This window comes from Rousettus aegyptiacus, unplaced genomic scaffold (genome assembly GCF_014176215.1).
Source record: "Rousettus aegyptiacus isolate mRouAeg1 unplaced genomic scaffold, mRouAeg1.p scaffold_m13_p_11, whole genome shotgun sequence".
NCBI classification, from domain to species: domain Eukaryota; kingdom Metazoa; phylum Chordata; class Mammalia; order Chiroptera; family Pteropodidae; genus Rousettus; species Rousettus aegyptiacus.
In genome coordinates this window covers 13,806,695-13,825,018 of record NW_023416286.1, presented here as the reverse complement: position 1 = coordinate 13,825,018, position 18,324 = coordinate 13,806,695, and the positions used below count along the sequence as shown (strand labels likewise).

The 18,324-nt window shown below is 34.9% G+C and overlaps 1 protein-coding gene across 1 annotated transcript in view; it reads left to right on the top strand.

The window, feature by feature from the left end:
• STOML3 (stomatin like 3) overlaps nt 1-17,605 on the top strand; it is a 34,701-nt gene extending 17,096 nt beyond the window's left edge. The window contains exons 4-7 of the mRNA XM_016161358.2: nt 1,702-1,784; nt 12,925-13,128; nt 14,815-14,949; nt 16,313-17,605. Of these exons, the coding sequence (XP_016016844.1) occupies nt 1,702-1,784; nt 12,925-13,128; nt 14,815-14,949; nt 16,313-16,537 (647 nt within the window). The 3' untranslated portion in view covers nt 16,538-17,605. The remainder of the gene's footprint in view (nt 1-1,701; nt 1,785-12,924; nt 13,129-14,814; nt 14,950-16,312) is intronic.
• The last annotated feature ends 719 nt before the right edge of the window (nt 17,606-18,324 follow it).

Sequence of the window (18,324 nt, the reverse complement as noted above, 5' to 3'; positions counted from 1 at the left end):
ATGATATTCTGGGTGCTCTGCACTTGGCTATATACCATGGTAGGCACTCGGACCCTGTTACATAAAAAAATAAAATGAGACCCTTCAAAAAAAGAAGTCTGTTAAGGAGTCTTGGTCATTGCAAGTAGTATAATCCTATTTCCCTAATTTTATAAAAAAAACCTAAAAGTTAGAGGGCAAGAGTTATGGATGTTCTTATGAGTTTGTCAAAACAGAAGTGTTAGAATCATCCAACTTATGGGTAAAAGAATATGGTTAACCCTTTCATGTTGCATCTGCTGGGGCCAAGATTATATAATAAAATTGGATTTGAGAGAGGTAGAAGAGCCATAATCAGGAATATGCTAGAGAAAAGTGTATCTCTTTCAAATAAATTTTCCCAGAAGATTTTATCATTAAATGTCCCAGGATAACTACCTTTGTCATACATGTCTATGGGGCTAATGAGTTACTTTAGAATGAAGACCTAGAGGAATATTAGCCAAATTGGTAATAGAAAACCTCTTCACTTTTGTAAATTGTAAATTATTCTTAAATAATAGAAGTATTAATAATAAGAGATATCACTTCTTGAACAATTAATACTTATCTGGCACTATGCTTAACACTTTATTTCATCGCATGTTGAATCATGCTTAATCTTCACTACCATCTTATAGATACTAGGTAACTGAAGCTCAGAAAAGTTAAGTGAATGTTCTCAGGTCACAAGCTAGTTAGTAGTAGAACTGGGGCTTAATTCTCTTGTTTTAAGGGCTATGATCTTAACCAGTGACCTGGCACCAAAAAAAGGAAGTAAATCAGGCAGTAATCCTCAACATAAATCTCCGACAGGATTAAAGACAAACAGAAAGAAAGCAGTTTAGCAGCATCTTCTTTTGATACTACCAGCTCTTTACAGGGTACTCACCCTAAATGCTTGTTTTTTTGAAAACAAGAACAATAGTACAAAATCATTCTGGTAAATGGAAATGGATTGGTGTCCTCATCTTGCTCAAATGCCTTGTGGTTCTAATCTTTGTAATTCTTGCCACAGCGGATGTTCACCAGGGCAATGTTAAGAAGTCACAGGATCTTCACATGAGTTTTCTTAGCCCCATCCTTTCCCCACCAGCCCCAATCCAAATATCTCATGATTTAGAGAGAAGTCAAAGTTTTTACAATTGTGAAATGCCATTGTATTTGAACTAATCGTAGTAATGGAGAAACTGTAATTCTATAATACATTGGTTTTGGAGACTCTAATATCCTGAGAAGATTTTAATTCTAATGTTCCTTCAGTAATATTGAATAAATGAGAATGTTGACAATTACAGATATTCAAGGTCAAAATTTTATAACTTCGGTTTTTATACAGATATCTTTAATATAGCAAAGCCAATTTCTAAAATATCCTTTAAAATTAATGTCAAATTCAACACTTGGACAGAAGTAGATTAAGTGTTTTAAAAATAAAATCTAAAAATTAAATGTCCAGGATCTTTAGTTTCTTACCAAAAGATTTTAATTCCTAGGGAACTACTTTTCTTTAGTCATTGACTGATAGGAGGAAATAATGTTCCCCAAAGTTATAAGTATATATATTGAACATCATCCGGGAAACATTTTAGCCTCATGAAAATAATATGCCATATAGCTGGGAGATAACTTATAGTTATTTTAAATAAGATAAAATTTAAAACCATAGTTTCTTTCTCATAGGTTTAATACTGGTCCTGCCCTGCATAGATGTGTTTGTCAAAGTTGATCTCCGAACTTTTACTTGCAACATTCCTCCACAAGAGGTAATACTGGTTAAAGATATGTTACAGGATGTTTTCAAACTATAAGGGGGAAGAAGAACTAAATTCCTAGACCTGCTTGAGAGTTTGAGGTGGCTCCTGAAACTATTGGATTTTGTTTTGCCAAATGAGAATAAAGCCAAGTTTAAGAGCTAAGTTGCCAGAACACTAAAGTGAGAGAAATCTAAGAAAAGAGATAAGAAATTCAGTTGACAAAGAAACTGGAATGCAAAATGACAGAGCAAATGCTTAGAAGAGTGATAAATCACTGTATGAAGGAACTGAATTTAATTTGTAGGGGGCAGTGATTAGTTATGGTATCATCCTCTCCCATTACCATCTCAGAAACTTTTTTAGTAATAGCTATTTGACCTCTGCTTTAGAAGTTTTTGTGTGTTTATATGCAACAAACTGGGGTCAAAGTGGGGAAAGAGCAGATATAGCACAGGGTCCATCTATACTTAAATTTCAAATACTTCTATTCAATTCTTAAAGTATTGCAAATAAGTGACCAAAAAGAGTACCTGGGCAATAAGGAAGAGAAACAGAGCTATTAATAATCATGTCATCCTTTGATAACCAAAATGATCTGGAAGGAGGAAAAAAAATGTGAATAGGACCTATGATGTGGGAGGGAAAAGATGATAAGAATACAGAAAATCACCATTTATGAATAAATATTTATTTTCTTGTTTGTGGTCCAAGAAACTCAATCAAGAACTGTGCTACTGGAGGGAGCCATAGAGTCCTCATCTTAGAATTCACCCTCAGTCATAAGAGAGTTTGGGATGCTTAGAGACCTATCCTGAGCCTTTTCTGGCTCCATATTAGGCAGTTATAGATGAGAAAAGTAAGTTCTAGATTCTACCTCCATTGCACACCCCCACAAATTTATCATTTGCTGCAAAGCATCTTATATTATTCAGTACGATTAATGTAGAGCCTCTATATAAAGCTAAATTGACTTTTAAAATTAAAATTATGGGATGATATTGGTTAATAAAATCAAATAGGTTTCTAGTAAGCAATTCAAAATATGTCATATATATATTGCATTCTATATTCACCATCCAAAGTTAAATTTCCTTCTGTCACCAAATATTTGTCCCCTTTACCTTTATCTACCTCCCCCCTCTCCCTTCCCTCTGATAACAGCTGATCCACTGTCCATGTCAATGAGTTTCTGTATTTTTGTTGCTTTTGGTTTTATATTCTACATACGAGTGAAATCATATAGTTCTCAACTTTTTCTGTCTGACTCATTTTGCTTAGCATAATAATCTCATGATCCATAGTGTCATAAATGGCAGTAACTCATCTGTTCTTATGGCTAATATTCCATTATATATATGTGTACCACATCCTCTTCATCCAGTCACCTATCCAAGGACACTGCATTCAGTTGTTTCCATGTCTTGGCCACAGTAAATAATGCTGCTATGAACATTGGGGTGCATATATATTTATGAATACAAGTTTTCAAGTTTTTTCAGGAAATATCCATAAGAAGAATTGCCGGGTCATATGGTAATTCTTTTCTTAGTTCTTTGAGGAAACTCCATACTGATTTCCATAGTGGCTGTACCAATTTACATTCCCACCAGTAGTGTATGAGGGCTCCTTTCTTCCCATAACCTCTCTAACATTTGTTATTACTTGTCATGTTGATGAAGCCATTCTGACAGGTGTGAGGTGGTATCTCATTGTGGTTTTGATCTGCATTTCCCTAATAGCTGATGAAATTGAACATCTTGTCATATGTCTATTGGCCATTTGTATGTCTTCTTGGGAGAAGTGTTGGTTCAGGTCCTCTGCCCATTTTTTAATTTGATTGTTTTTTCATTGTTGAGTTGTATAAGTTCTTTGTATATCTTGGATATTAGCCCCTTATTGGAGGTGTTGTTTGCAAATATATTCTTACATTCAGTTGGTTGCCTCTATGTCTTGTTGATGGTTTCTTTTGCTGTGCAAAAGCTTTTCAGTTTAATATAGTCCCATTCATTTGTTTTTACTTTACTTCCCTTGACTTTGAGGTAAAGATTCATAAAATGCTCCCTCAATCCAAGGTCTATGAGTTTAGTACCTGTGTTTTCATCTATGTAAATTTATTATTTCAGGTCTTATATTTAGGTAGTTGATTTATTTTTAGTTAAATTTTGTGTATGGTGAGAGATAGCAGTTTAGTGTCATTCTTTTGCATGTGGCTTTGCGATTTTCCCAGCACTATTTATTGAAGAGTCTTTCCTTTCTCTATTGTATGTTTTTGGGTCCTTTGTCAAAACTTATTTGCCCATACACATGTGGGTTATTTCTAAACTCTTAATTTTGTTACATTAGTCTGTGTTTCTGTTTTCTGCCAATACGATGCTGTTTTGATTGCAGTATAATTTGAAGTCAGACAGAGGGATACTTCTCGTCTTGTTCTTTTTTCGCAAGATTGCTTTGGCTGTTTGGGGTCTTTTGTGCTTTCATATAAATGATTTTTTGTTCTCTTTCTTTAAGAATTCCATTGAGAATTTGATGAGGATTACATTAAATCTGTATAATGTTTTAGGTAATAAGGTCATTTTAACTATGCAATTCTTCCAAACCATGAACACAAAATATCTTTCCATGTTTTCGTGTCTCAATTTATTTTAATAATGTCTTATAGTTTTCAGTGTATAGGTAATGTTCCATTAAGTTTATTTCTAGATTTAATTCTTTTATTGCAATTGCAAAAATAACATTGATTAATTAATTAATTAATTAATTTCTGAAAATTTATTGTTAAAGTATAAGAATACTATGGATTTTCGTACATTGATTTTGTATCCTGAAACTTTACTGTATTTGTTTACTATTTCTAATAGTTTTTAGTGGAGTCTTTATGATTTTCTACATAGAGAATCATGTTATCTGCAAAAAGTGACAATTTAACTTCATTATTTCCTATTTATATGCCTTGACTTTCTCTTGCCTGATTGCTCTAGCCAGGACTTCCAATACTATAGTGAATAATAGTAAGGATATGGAACAGCCTTGTCTTGTTCTTGATCTTAAAATGAAGGTTTTTAGTTTCTCACTATTAAGTATGATGTTAGCTGAGGGTTTGTCATATGTGGCCTTTATTATGTTGAGGTATTTGCCTTCTATACCCATTTATGAAGTGTTTTAATCACAAATGGATGTTATATCCTGTCAAATGCTTTTTCTGCATTTATTGATATGATCATATGATTTTTATCCTTTATTTTATTTACGTGGTGTATCACACTAATTGATTTGCACGTTAAATCATCCTTCAGTCCCTGGAATGAAGCCCACTTGATTATGGTATATAAACTTTTTAATATATTGTAATTGATTTTCTAGTATTATGTTTAGGATGTTTTTTTATCTGTATTTATTCATCAAAGATATTGGTCTATAGTTTTTGTGTGTGTGTGTGTGTGTGTGTGTGTGTGTGTGTGTGTTATCTTTACCATGTTTCAGTATCAGGGTAATGTTGGCCTCATAAAATGAGTTAGGAAATATTGCTTCTTCTTAAACTTTTTGGAAAAGTTTGAGAAAGACAAGTATTAAATCATCTTTGAATGTTCGGTAGAATTCACTGGTGAAGCCACCTAGTCATGGGCTTTTGCATTTTGGGAGGTTTCTGATGATCGTTTAAGTTTTCTTACTATTGATTGGTCTATTTAGATTATCCAGTTCTTCGGTATTTAATGCGGGAAGGTTATATATTTCTCAGAATTGTCCATTTCTTCTGAGCTATTGAATTGGGTGGCATATAATCTTTCATAGTATTTTTGTATGATCCTTTGTATTTCGGTGGTATCCGTCATAACGTCTCTTTCATTTCTGATTTTGTTTATTGTGTCCTTTCTCTTTTTTCCTATGTAAGTCTAGCCAGGGGTGTGCCAATTTTATTGATCTGTTCAAAGAACCAACTTTTTGTCGCCTTATTTTTTTCTGTTCTTGTGTTCTCAATTTCATTTACTTCTGCTCTAATTTTTATTCTTTCCTTCCTTCTGCTGATTTTGGGCTGCATTTGTTGTGCTTTTTCTCATTTTTAAAGATGTAATGTTAGGTTGTTTATTTGGGGTCATTCTTGTTGTTTGAGGTAAGCTGGTAATGATATGAACTTTCTTCTCCTTATCGCTGTTGCTGTGTCTCAATAGTTTTTTTTATGTTGTACTGCCGTCTTTGTTTGTTTCTATGCATCTCTTGATCTCTCTTTTTATTTCTTCTTTGACCCAGTTGTTCTTTAGTAGCATGTTGTTTAATCTCCACATATTTGTGGGTTTTCCTGCTTTCTTTTTGCAGTTGATCTCATTTCAAAGTATTATGGTTGGAGAGTATGTTTAGTATGGTTTCAATCTTCTTAAATCGGTTGAGGCTAGTTTTTTGTCCCCACATATAGTCAGTCCTGGAGAATGTTCCGTGTTGATTAGAGAACAATGTACAATCTGGTGTTGTGGATTGAAAAGTTCTGTAAATGTCAGTTATGTTCAACTGGTCTAATGCATCTTTAAGGCTAGTATTTCCTTATTGACGTTCTGTCTTTGGTGTATTTATGTATCCTACCAAATTATGTTTTTATCAGTTTCTCCCTTTAGTTCTGTTAGTAGTCACTTTATATATTTTTGGGGCTCCCTGATTGGGAGCATAAGTGTTGATAAATGTTGTGTCTTTTTGATTAATGGTCTCCTTTTTCATTACAAAGTGTCCATCATTGTCTCTCATTATCTTTTCATCTTGAAGTCTATTTTGTCAGATATAAATATGTCTACATCCACTTTTCTCCAGATGACATTTGCTTATAGTGTCATTTTCCATTCTTTCACTTTAAGTGTATGTTAGTTCTTACAGCTGAGATACATCTATTGAAGGCAGCATATAATTAGGTTTTGTTTTTTGATATAATCTGCTACTCTATGCCTCTTAATTGGTAGGTTCAGTCCATTTACATTAGGGTAATTATGGAAATATGAGGTTTTCTATAACCATTTTATCTTCTGTTTTCTGGTAGCTTGGTATCTCCACGGTTTCTTTGTCCTTGTGTTTCTGTCTGTTATTTTAAATTGGTAGTATTCTATGACTTTTCCCTTAGTTTCTTCTTGTTTTATGTTATGTGTCTCAGTTCTGGATCTCTTGTGTGTGATTACCATTAATTTTATGTAAAAGAAAGTTTCATATACACAGTGGTCCTTTTAAAATGACATGTATTTTATCTCCATTCCCTTTTACAGATTCAGACACTTACTCGCTCTTCCTTTCTGTTTTTATTATCTTAAATTATTTCTATTTATATTGTGAGTTCATTTCTGAATTGCAGTAGCTACTTCTTCTTTTCTTTAAAAAGTTTTTTTGACCCTTAACCATTAGGTAATATTTAAGTTTATAAACTCTATCCTTAATAAGGGTTGCAATTACCTCTTTCTGCCTGTTACTCAATTTACTCATAGCGTTGTATTTTTTTTATTCTTTTGGTTCAGGTTGAATAATCCTCTACATTATTTCCTATAATGCAGGCCTTGTGGTGGAAAATTCCTCAGCTTTTGTATGTCTGAGAGGGTCTTTGTTCTTTCATATCTTAAGGAGAATTTTGCTGGATATATTATTCTAGGCTGGGATTTTCTCTATCTCAATTGTTAAACATATATATTTTAATTAATAAAATGTAATTTTTTAATGGTGACATTGGTTAATGAAATTCAATAAGTTTCAGCAGTACACTTTAACAGTAAGGCATATATATATATATATATATATATATATATATATATATATATTTACACTATGTCACGACATAGTTAATCCTTTTTACCCCATCTATCTTCCTCCTCCCCACTATTCTCTGGTAATCACTAGTCTATAGTCTATAGTCCATGTCCGTGAGTCTCTGTTGGTTTGTCCTGTTCGTTTGGTCTTTTAGGTTTATATCCCACATATAAGTGATATCATGTGATTTTCAACTTTTTCTTTCTGGCTTATTTCACTTAGCATGATTATCTTGAGGTCTATCCACGTTGTAGCAAATGGCAGTATTTCATCTCTTCCTATGGCTGAGCACTATTCCATTGTATATATGTACCACATCATATGATTCTTATTTTTTAATTTGTTTATGTGGTGTATCACATTAATATATTTTCATATGTGGAACCATCACTGTGCCTCTGGGATGAAGCCCACTTGATCGTGGTGTACAATCTTTTTAATATGTTGCTGTATTTGGTTTGCTAGTATCTTATTAAGAATTTTTGCATCTATGTTCATGAGAGATATTGGTCTGTAGTTTTCATTTTTGCGTTATCTTTACTAGGTTTTAGTATCAGGGTAATATTGGCCTTATAAAATGTGTTGGAAAGTATTACCTTCTCTTTGATTTTTTGGAAAAGTCTGAGAATAGGTTTAAATCTTCTTTGAATGTTTGGTAGAATTCACTAGTGAAGCCATCTGGTCCTGGACTCTTAATTTTTGGAAAGTTTTTAATAATCGTTTTAATTTCCATACTGCTGATCGATCTATTTAGATCTTCCAGTTCTTCTTGATTCAGTCTAGGAAGGTAGTATTTTTCTAAGTACTGGTCCATATCTTCTAGGTTATTAAATTTGGTGTTATGTACTTTTTCATAGTATTCTGGTATGATCTTTTGTATTTCTGTAATGTCTGGCATCCTTTTTCCTCTTTCATCCCTGATTTTATTTGTGTGTTTTCTCTTTTTTCTTTAGTGGGTCTAGCCAGATTTTTCAATTTTATTAACCTTCTAAAGAACCAGCTCTTTGTTGCATTTATTTTGTCTATTGTTTTTTCTTTTTCTTTTTAAATTTCGTTTATTTCTGCTCTAATTTTGATGATTTCTTTCCGTCTGGATAATTTAGGCTTCATTTGTTTTTCTTTTTCTGTTTTTTTTTTTTTTTAACATGAAATGTTAGGTTGTTTATTTGGGCTCATTCTTGATTTTGAAGATAGGCCTGTAACAATATGTATGAACTTTCCTCTTATGACTGCTCTTGACGTGTCCCAAAAGTTTCGATATTGGTACTATCATTATGATTCTTTTCTATGTATCTCTTGATCTCTCTCTTTATTTCTTCTCTGACCCAGTTATTCTTAAGTAGCATGTTATTTAATCTCCATATGTTCATGGTTCTTCCTGCTTTCTTCTTACAGTTTATCACTAGTTTCAAAGCATTATGATCAGAGAATATAGTTGGTATGATTTAAGCCCTCATATTTGTTGAAACTGTTTCCGTGTCCCAGTATGTGGTCAATATTTGAGAATGTTCCATGTGCACTAGAGAAGAATATATAAGCAGCTGTTTTGGGTTGAAAGACTCTGTAGATGTCAATTATGTCCAGTAGATCTAATGCGTCATTTAAGGATGTTATTTCCTTACTGATTTTATGTTTGGATGATCTGTCCATATCTGACAGTGGGGTATTTAGGTTCCAAACTATGATAGTGTTTTGGTTTCTCTCTTTTGCTCTGTTAAAAATTGCTTTACATATTTTGGGACACCCTAATTGGAAGCATAGATATTAATAAGTATTATGTCTTCTTGGTACATGATTCCCTTTATCATTATGAATTGCTCCTCAGTATCTTTCTTTACCTTTTTTATTTTGAAGTTTATTTCATATGACATTAGTATCACTACTCTCACTTTTCTCTGAATGCACTTTGCTTGAAATATCATTTTTCACCCTTTCACTTGAGCCTATATTTGTCTTTAGAGCTGAGATTTGTCTCCTGGAGGCAGCATATGGTTGGGTTTTGTTTTTTAATCCAATCTTCAACTCTGTGTCTTTTTATTGGTTTGTTCAGTCCATTTAAATTTAGGGTGATTATCAAAATATGAGGTCATCTTAAAGCCATTTTATCTTTTGCTTTCTGGTAGCTCGGTGTTTCCATTGCTTCCTTGTTTTGTGTTTCTGTTTTCTTTATTTTAGTTGTCTTTTGTGAGTTTTTCTTCTGATTCTTCTTGTTTTATGTTATATACTTTAGTTCTGAATCTTTGGTGTGTTTACCATTATTAATATGTAAAGGATAGTTCTTGTTTTTCTCTTTCATTATTTTTCATTCTTCGGTTTCTGTCTTCTTCCTTCTGATTTATTTCTAAATTTCTGTCTTCAATATCACTGATCCTTTCCTCCATTTGGTCCACTTTATTTCCCACGCTTCCTATTTTTTTTTTCAACTCTTGCAGTATGTTCTTTATATCTAGAAGTTCTGTTTGGCTCTATTTGAGGGTTTCAGTCTCCTTGCTAAAGATCTCATTCTGCTCATCTAGTTGTTTTTTCAGTTCCTAAGTTTGTTGATATGAATCATTTCAGATCTCATGAGTTCTTTCAGAAGTATCATTCTGAAATTTCTGTCATTTAAGTCATATATTTGTATGTGTATAAGGTTATTTTCTGGAGATTTGTTTCTTTCTTTTTGACATGACTTATCACCTTGTTTATTCATGATATTTAATGGACTATTTGTCCACCTGGGCATTAATGGAAGTGTATTCTGCTGTTTTTCCAGAAAGAAGATTTATTATATAAAGGTCTCTCTTTAGCCTGTGGTAGTGCTTATGCATAGATTTTATGCTTAGATGTGCTGGTGTGTAGTTTGGGTGTTTTTTTGTTGAGTTTTAGATGTTTAGCTTGTTGTTGTTTCCAGGGGAGAGATATGGCGATATCTCTCACTCTGCCAAGTTTCTGACATCACTCCAATCTAATGCTATTAACTTAAGCTATCCGAATCAACATGACGGAACATCTGATATCATGAATTATATCATAGATCTTCTTTGAGATGTCCACAAATTGATTATCGTCAAACACATCAAAAGAATTTTTATTTAAGGCTTCCAAGGCAACATCCACTTGTGTTACAAATTCAGGAATTGCCACATCTCCATGTGTTCAACATTCTGAAAGATAAATTGTCAAAAATTTGATTTAACTCTGATAATAATCTGAAGGAGTAATCTTTATAAGTGACCATTTTTTCCCCTCTTGGCTGTCTTGGAAAGTTTTTTTTTTGTCATCAATTTTGACACTTTTAATATGATGTGTCTTGAGAAGGCCTTTTTAGATTGAGATAATTAGATGTTCTGTTTGCTTTTTGGATTTGAAGATCTCCTTTCTCTCTCTCTCCTTCTTTTGATAGGTTTGGATAATTCTCATCAGTTATTTGTTTGAATTGGCTCTCTGTTTTCTTCTCTTTCTCTTCTCCTCTCGTATTCCCATTACTTTTATATTGTTTTGTTTTGTTTTTCCTGTTGGTGTCAGATAATTCTTGTAGAGTTCCTTAATTGTTTTCACTCTCAAGTCTCTCTCTTCCTTCATTTGTATCATTTCCAGATCTCTGTCTTTGATATCACTAATTCTTTTCTTCATCTGGTCAGCTGTGTGTTCCTAAGCTTGCCATTTCTTTTTTTTCTTTCTTTCTTTTTTTTTTTTTTTATCTTTTAGTGAGTTCTTCATCTCCAGAAGTTTTATTTGGTTCTTTTTTATAGTTTCAATTTCCTTGGTATTCTTGTTCATTGATTTTGTTTCTACACTTATTAAACTGCTTATCAGAACTTTATTGCATCTTGTTGAGTTTTTCAGAAGTGCAAACTTGAATTCTCTATCATTTAAAACACGTATTTATATGTCTCTAAATTTATTTTCTGGAGATTTTTCATTTCCTTTCTGAGCTTCCTTGTTACTTTGGTTGTTTGATGGACTATTTTTTTTTTTTTTTTTGCCTAGGCATTTATAGGGATTTAATCTGCTTTTTTTTTTTTTTTTTTTTTTTTTTTTTTTTTTTTAGCAGGTTGATTCGAAGAGGTTTTTCTCTTGATTTCCAAGCGTCCTGCACTGCATGTGCCTGCTGAATCTCTGCTCTGAGGTTAAAAATGACCTTTATTCTCTGGACAAGTGTTTGTCTCCTTTGTGACCATATGGCTTCCATCCAAGGTCTCCTCTCCTGTGGGAGACTATGAAGGGAAATGGGGTTCTGAGCCTCTTAAAAGGACCCGAAGACCTTGTACTGTCTCAACAGTCATTTGCAATGCTCTACTGTCTTTTTCCAATTCAGCTTGAATAGGTGGAGGTTTGGGAGAGACCAGTTGCAGCCGGCTGCTTTTCATTCAGTAATCTGACCTTCAGGCTCTGTATTGCTGTGGGACCAAATGCAGTGTATGTTTTAGTTCTGGTTGCACAAATTCTTCTGGAGCTCTATTGTAGCTCTGGGAGGGTACAGAGTGGAGGGTAAACTCTGAGGGGTGGCCAGGCTCCATGACACAGCTTTCTGAACAGCAATGGTGGTTACTAAGACTCAGCTGTTGCCTCCCTGTGCTTGGTGGTCCCTGCCCGGCTCTCTGCCCTGATTACTGGGATCTGCTGTGTGGAATATGATGATAATTCAGGCAAGACTGTTTGGAGTTTCAATGAGCCAAAAACCACCATGTAATTTCCCCCTCTTCCTCATCATACAGGTTGTTCTGGGCTACATTCCACAGGACATATCTTTGTTTCTTTCCTTTCTTGTGCAGTTGGCTCACCTTCAGATGCTCTGATGTATAGATCTTTCAGACATGCTTGTGTGGAGGTTGAATGTTATTTTTTTTGGATTGTAGATTCCAGCTTGTTGTAATTTCAAGGGGAGAGATCGGGGAGATCCCTCGCACCGCCATGCATCTGACATCACTCATTTTTCTTTATTTAAAGATATAACACGGTCTATCTATATACTGGTGCTATCTATGCTTTCTAAGCATTACTTTTCATCAAGTTTAATAAAAAATGAAAACTAAAAAGATTTCAGTTATCAGGGAAACAAGTATTTTGCTTCTGTTTAGAAGGGAGAAGGGTTCTACTATGACATTTTATAATGAAAATGCCTATGCTCACTCACCGTGGCAAATCAAGGCCTCTGCCTATGAGATATGACATTTCTTTAAGGTGAACTTACAGGGTTAGGTACAGACAACACATGTGTAAGTATTTTGTTATCAGGTAGAATGGTATTGCATTTAAGCCAGGACAGATTTGGGGTGGATTGTTGGCATGAGTTTTCAGTAACACTTCCTATGGAGAGAGCTCTTAAGCTGGCTGACACTTTGTTGATCATTGTGAAAGTCACAAACATGTGATTTTTCCCTGTTCTTCTTTCCAGATTCTCACCAGAGACTCTGTGACTACACAAGTGGATGGAGTTGTCTATTATAGAATCTATAGTGCTGTCTCAGCAGTGGCTAATGTCAATGATGTCCACAAAGCCACATTTCTTCTGGCTCAGACCACTCTAAGAAATGTCTTAGGGACACAGACTTTGTCCCAAATTTTAACTGGCCGAGAAGAGATCGCCCACAGCATCCAGGTAAAGATACTGGGAATTAATAGACTGCTTCATTTATTTTAATTATCAGTGATTACCAAATACCAGAAGTTCAAAATGCCCCCATGTGTACACACAGACACAAGTAGACACACAGACAACTAATCTAAACAGATGGGCTCTGCTTGTGATTTCTTTTTTTTTTTAATAATCAGGAGGTATAGATATAAATATCTGAGTGGGAGAAGGAATCAGTTGAAATTGGTCACCATATCCATTTTCATTGGGATTTAAAATAATGAATTAACACTGTATGCTTTAGCCTTTTCTGAAAAGGTTAGAGATAAGATTTATTTTTTAGTTTAGATTACTCCAGCAGTATCTCCATTTTTTAGGCATCATGTATTTCTACATTTCAGTGGTGTGTGAAAGTTAGAAGAGGATTCATTTCAGATAGGACAGGCTTGTCATCTTGGGAAAATCTTGTATTATGCTACCAATATCAATACTAATATTAATAGTACTTATAATGATAATATTGATGAAGATGTACAGGTATCCATCCTACTTCTTGCACACCCTAGTTTTTAGACAATCACATTTCTCTATTTTCCTAAATCAATTACATTTTTATTCTGAGTCTCCCTAGTGTAAGTTAGGATGGAAATTCAATTTGGGTCCTTCTTGGCATCTCCAGTCCGTAAGGTAGCTAAGGCCCCAAGTTTTTATGAGATAATATTGGTTCCATGTGATACCTCTTCATATCATTTGTAAGAGCCTTGTGCTTTTGATAACTTATATTTTTCTTTGGCCACAGTTAGGTCATTGGCTTCTTGTGAGATCTCACCATGTCCTGCGTTCTGCCAGGATCATGGAAAGGCAAAGGTAACTTGCCATTTTGTAGCACAGAGAGTTCTGACTCTTCCCTTTTGAGGGGAACTATCCATCTGATCTCACACTATTTCTCAAGACATTCTTTATCATCTCTTCCCCCCCCCCCCCAGATAACCAGCAAAATATCTTCAATGGTTTTAATCTTCTACAAAAGATGAGAATATCTTTGCCTTTAGGCCATGTCTGCTCTAAAATATGCCTTGCTACCTGTTTAAAACTGGCCAAAGGACAGAAGTTAAACAGAGCAAGACAAATAATATCTCAAAAAGATCCAATAATAATATTTATTGAGTCATTATTAAGAACTGGTAGATATCTTACATGTGTTATCTCTAAACATCATGACAATCCTGAAACTGAACCTAGCAATTTTATAGGTGGGAAAACTGAGAATAAGAGAGGTTGAGTAACTGGCCCAATGGTTCACAGCTGCAAATGGCAGAGCCAGGACAAAATCCAGGTCTGTCTGAGAAGCTCAGGCACTATTTCCTGCCTGATGTCAATGACGAGTAAATTTGGGATATTTGTTCAAATCTTGGTACATAAACTATACTTTATTAAGGATGTTTTTGGGGTGAATCCTGCTGGGATGCCACCCACTAGAAGATCCATCAAGTTTTCTTCCTGAATCCTTCCTGAGATTCACTTCAATCTCAGGAAATGAACAGTAAAGATGCTAACTCTGATTGCCTTCCCAAACTGTCTCATTCAAATACTTTAAATACAAAAGAAGAAAAAGTAGAGGGCTTCATCTTTCAAATATACACCATATCAGAAATACATATCCTATAACGGGTTTAATGATCAATGTTTTTTCTCTTGATTTGGAAACAGACCTTACTTGATGATGCCACTGAGCTATGGGGGATCTGGGTGGCCCGAGTGGAAATCAAAGATGTCCGGATTCCTGTGCAGTTGCAGAGGTCCATGGCGGCTGAGGCTGAGGCCACTCGGGAAGCCAGGGCCAGGGTAAGGGCTACGGTGTTTACAATGGAGGACAAGATACCTATCCTTGGAGCAGACAAGAATAGAGCTTGGATAACAGATCTGGCTCTGTTAATTCCTTCTTTTGATAAGAAAAAAGTTTTTTTCTCCTACAGGTTTGCCTGAGAATTTCCCCCTGAATTAGAAGGTAATTAGGGGCTTAGTGTATCTCAAGGAAACTTGTACATGTCTTGTGTCAAGGGGGTACTCAGAAAGTTGCTCAATCGCTTGGAAATGTGGGTTCCAACTCTGGTGACACATTAGAGTCTCCTAGAGAAAACTGAACTAAGCAAAAACCAGTTCCTAAGCACCATCTCTGATTCTGTGATACAGTCTTGGGCCATGGAATGTGGGCCACGGAACCCACATTTTATAAAGCTGGTGGTTCCAATGTAGCCAACTTGCTGCCTCTATTTTGAGTATCATCATTCCAGTACATTAAGTGTTCTAGATAAAAGAGGTGGAGGTGATTAAGTATAATCCAGGATAGAGTTACAAAATGTAAGTATACTCTAGCCTCCAGTATTCTTTCATCTGTTGGACTTATAGCCTCATGTTTATGTGGATGGGTTTTCTGAAGTATCAGAACCAATTAAGATTAGAAGCCTTTCTTGTACCTTCTTTGGTATCTTATTTGTGAACCAGTGAAGGTTTTCTCTTCCCTCATTCCTTACCTATTTCTGGTTTATCTGCTAAGCTCCGGCAGCTTCCAGGCAATGGACTTAGCCATGACGAACCAGAGGATGCTTTCTTACACGGGCACTGGGTGTCCACAGTTGGGGCAGCTTGGACTATCTGAGAACTGGAAGAGAAACAGTGTACATAAGAGATTTCCAATGAATGTTTTCAGACTGGCACTTGCTGCTATTTGTAATCAAGAAAACTTGAAACAATTCTTACATTGTAAGAATGAGACTAAGTTGGCAACAGAATGAAATAAAAACCTCTCCTATGATAAATACAGTCAATAGATAAAAGCCAGGTGGAGACTTTGAATTTCAGACTTCTCTGAAAACTAGTGCAGCAGAGATGAAACTCTAAAGTGATTCGAGAGCATTACTGAGGTGGATGGTTCTGTATTTATTTGGGTTAAAGATGGTGATTTTATTTTGTTCGAAATTGAAATCTAGGGACTCATAGTTTGTAAACCACTTCCCCACTTTCTGTGACCCCTCAAATTTCTCTAATTACTTTAGGATGTGAAACTTTTATCCTTGCTGAATAAGTGAGTAGATGTGGCGAAGTGGGACTGGGAGGATATCAGTATGCAACCAGAAAAAAAAAAAAACAACAACACTAGTCACAGTTGTAAACTTATTTCTAAACAGTTTTATTTTTGTTGTTTTAGGTCCTTGCAGCAGAAGGAGAAATGAATGCTTCCAAATCTATGAGGTCAGCCTCCATGGTGTTGTCTGAGTCTCCCATAGCCCTCCAACTGCGTTACCTACAAACCTTAACCACCATAGCTACAGAGAAGAATTCCACCATTATTTTTCCTTTGCCCATAAACATACTAGAGGGTATTGGTAGTGTCAACTACAATAACCATCAGAAGGTTTCTAACAGATCCTGAGGTCCTCCTGCTGTAATCAGCCATTGCTTAGGGAGTCATGTCTATTCCAGTGAAAAATCCAGCAAGTAAAAGTGTTGATGATAATTTCAACACTATTCAAGCAGAGTAACTCCACAGCTGGAGTAGTAGTATTAGGGAAATGCTATAGATGCTATAACAAACAAACAAACAAACAAGCAAACAAACAAAAAAAAAACAAAATGAGGGCTGCGTGCTACTTTTTTAAACAATATAAATAACTTTGCATTATTCTTATAATAATCAATTAGTAGCTGTCTTTTACTTATAGCAGGAACTCTCTTGCAGTAAGGAGAAGAAATCGTTGGATGATTATGACTAAGATTTGCTTTTTAATTGTTTCAAAAAAGAACTCTAGATAATATGTAAAGTAAGATAGGTCTCATATTTATATTAGATATTTGATTTGTAATTCCAAAGAAATATTTGCTAAATCTCTAAGAATTACAACCAACCTCTACAATTCTTAAAATTATGATGGATTTTGATGCAAAAGATTAAACAAGCACTGAGGCTTTCAGTTGCAAACATCATTAATCCCCCAGAGCAGACCACATTCAGCTTTCTTATTGCCTGTCCTCTTCCTGGGAATAATGGCCAATTCTGAACCTCCCAACACCTTTGTTGGAGTGTGAGATAGGGTACAGTGAAGCACCAGACTCCAATCAGTTTATTTTCTTACAAGTGAGAATACTTGCAAAAGGTTTTGTAGGTACAGTTACCAGAAAACATCATTCTGTGGACCTTTTGTTTTAACTCTATTGCTAATCCCAAGAGCCAAAGTAATCAAGAAATGTCAGACAAAGAAAAATAAATACCATATGATTTCACTTATATGTGGAATCTAAAGGAAAAAAAGAATAACTAATAGAATACAGGCGTGCAAATATAGAAGACAATCAGGTGATGGCTATAGGGAGAAAGTGGTAAAGGGTTGAAGAAGTGCAAATTAGTAGTTGATAGAAGGTCATGGGGATGGGAGCATGGTAGAAGGGATGCAGACAGCAGTAAGGTAATGGCTATGTGTAGAGCCAGAGGAGTGATAGAACAATCAGGGGGATCATTTCATAAACTACATAAATGTCTAACCAATGTACTGCATGGTCGAAACAAAAAAATTTGTTTTTAAACTTTATTCTCCTCCAAAACAAAAACAAACACAGGAAAAACAAAAACCAAAAACAAAACAAAGCAAAACAAACCCTCTTTTAAAAATAAAGAAGGCATAGAATGTAGATATGATGTATTTAAAAAAGCTACTTTGTCAGAGATTATTTTCTTGCTATGGTGAATTTTTATTTTGGGGTCCATTTTATTTTGGGGTCCATTTTAAGTTACACTATACTCAGCCGTGTATGGTGCTAAGTATACTTATTTTACAGATGAGAAAGTGATGTCAAAAGGTTAAATAATTTGTCCTAGGTCCCTCAGGTAGTGAATTTAAGGTTAGGATTTAAAACTAGTCTGACTCTTGCTCTTAAACTTGGTGGAGGTGGGAGGGGAAGGGGATAGGGCTCTTCCATGCCATTTTTGCCTTCAACTCCAAACCTTTAGGTTCTGGAAGTATGAGTGTTCCACTGTGTCCAAGATTGTGATAGCAAGCATACACATGCATGTGCACACTTCTCACATACTTCACATTCCTTTACATACTCCACATGTACTTCTCATGTACTCCCTCCTCACATTACCTACTCCCTGCATACCCCTACCTCTGCTCATATCTCATCCATGTGCTCTCATCCATGTGCTCACACATAGCTTTTCAC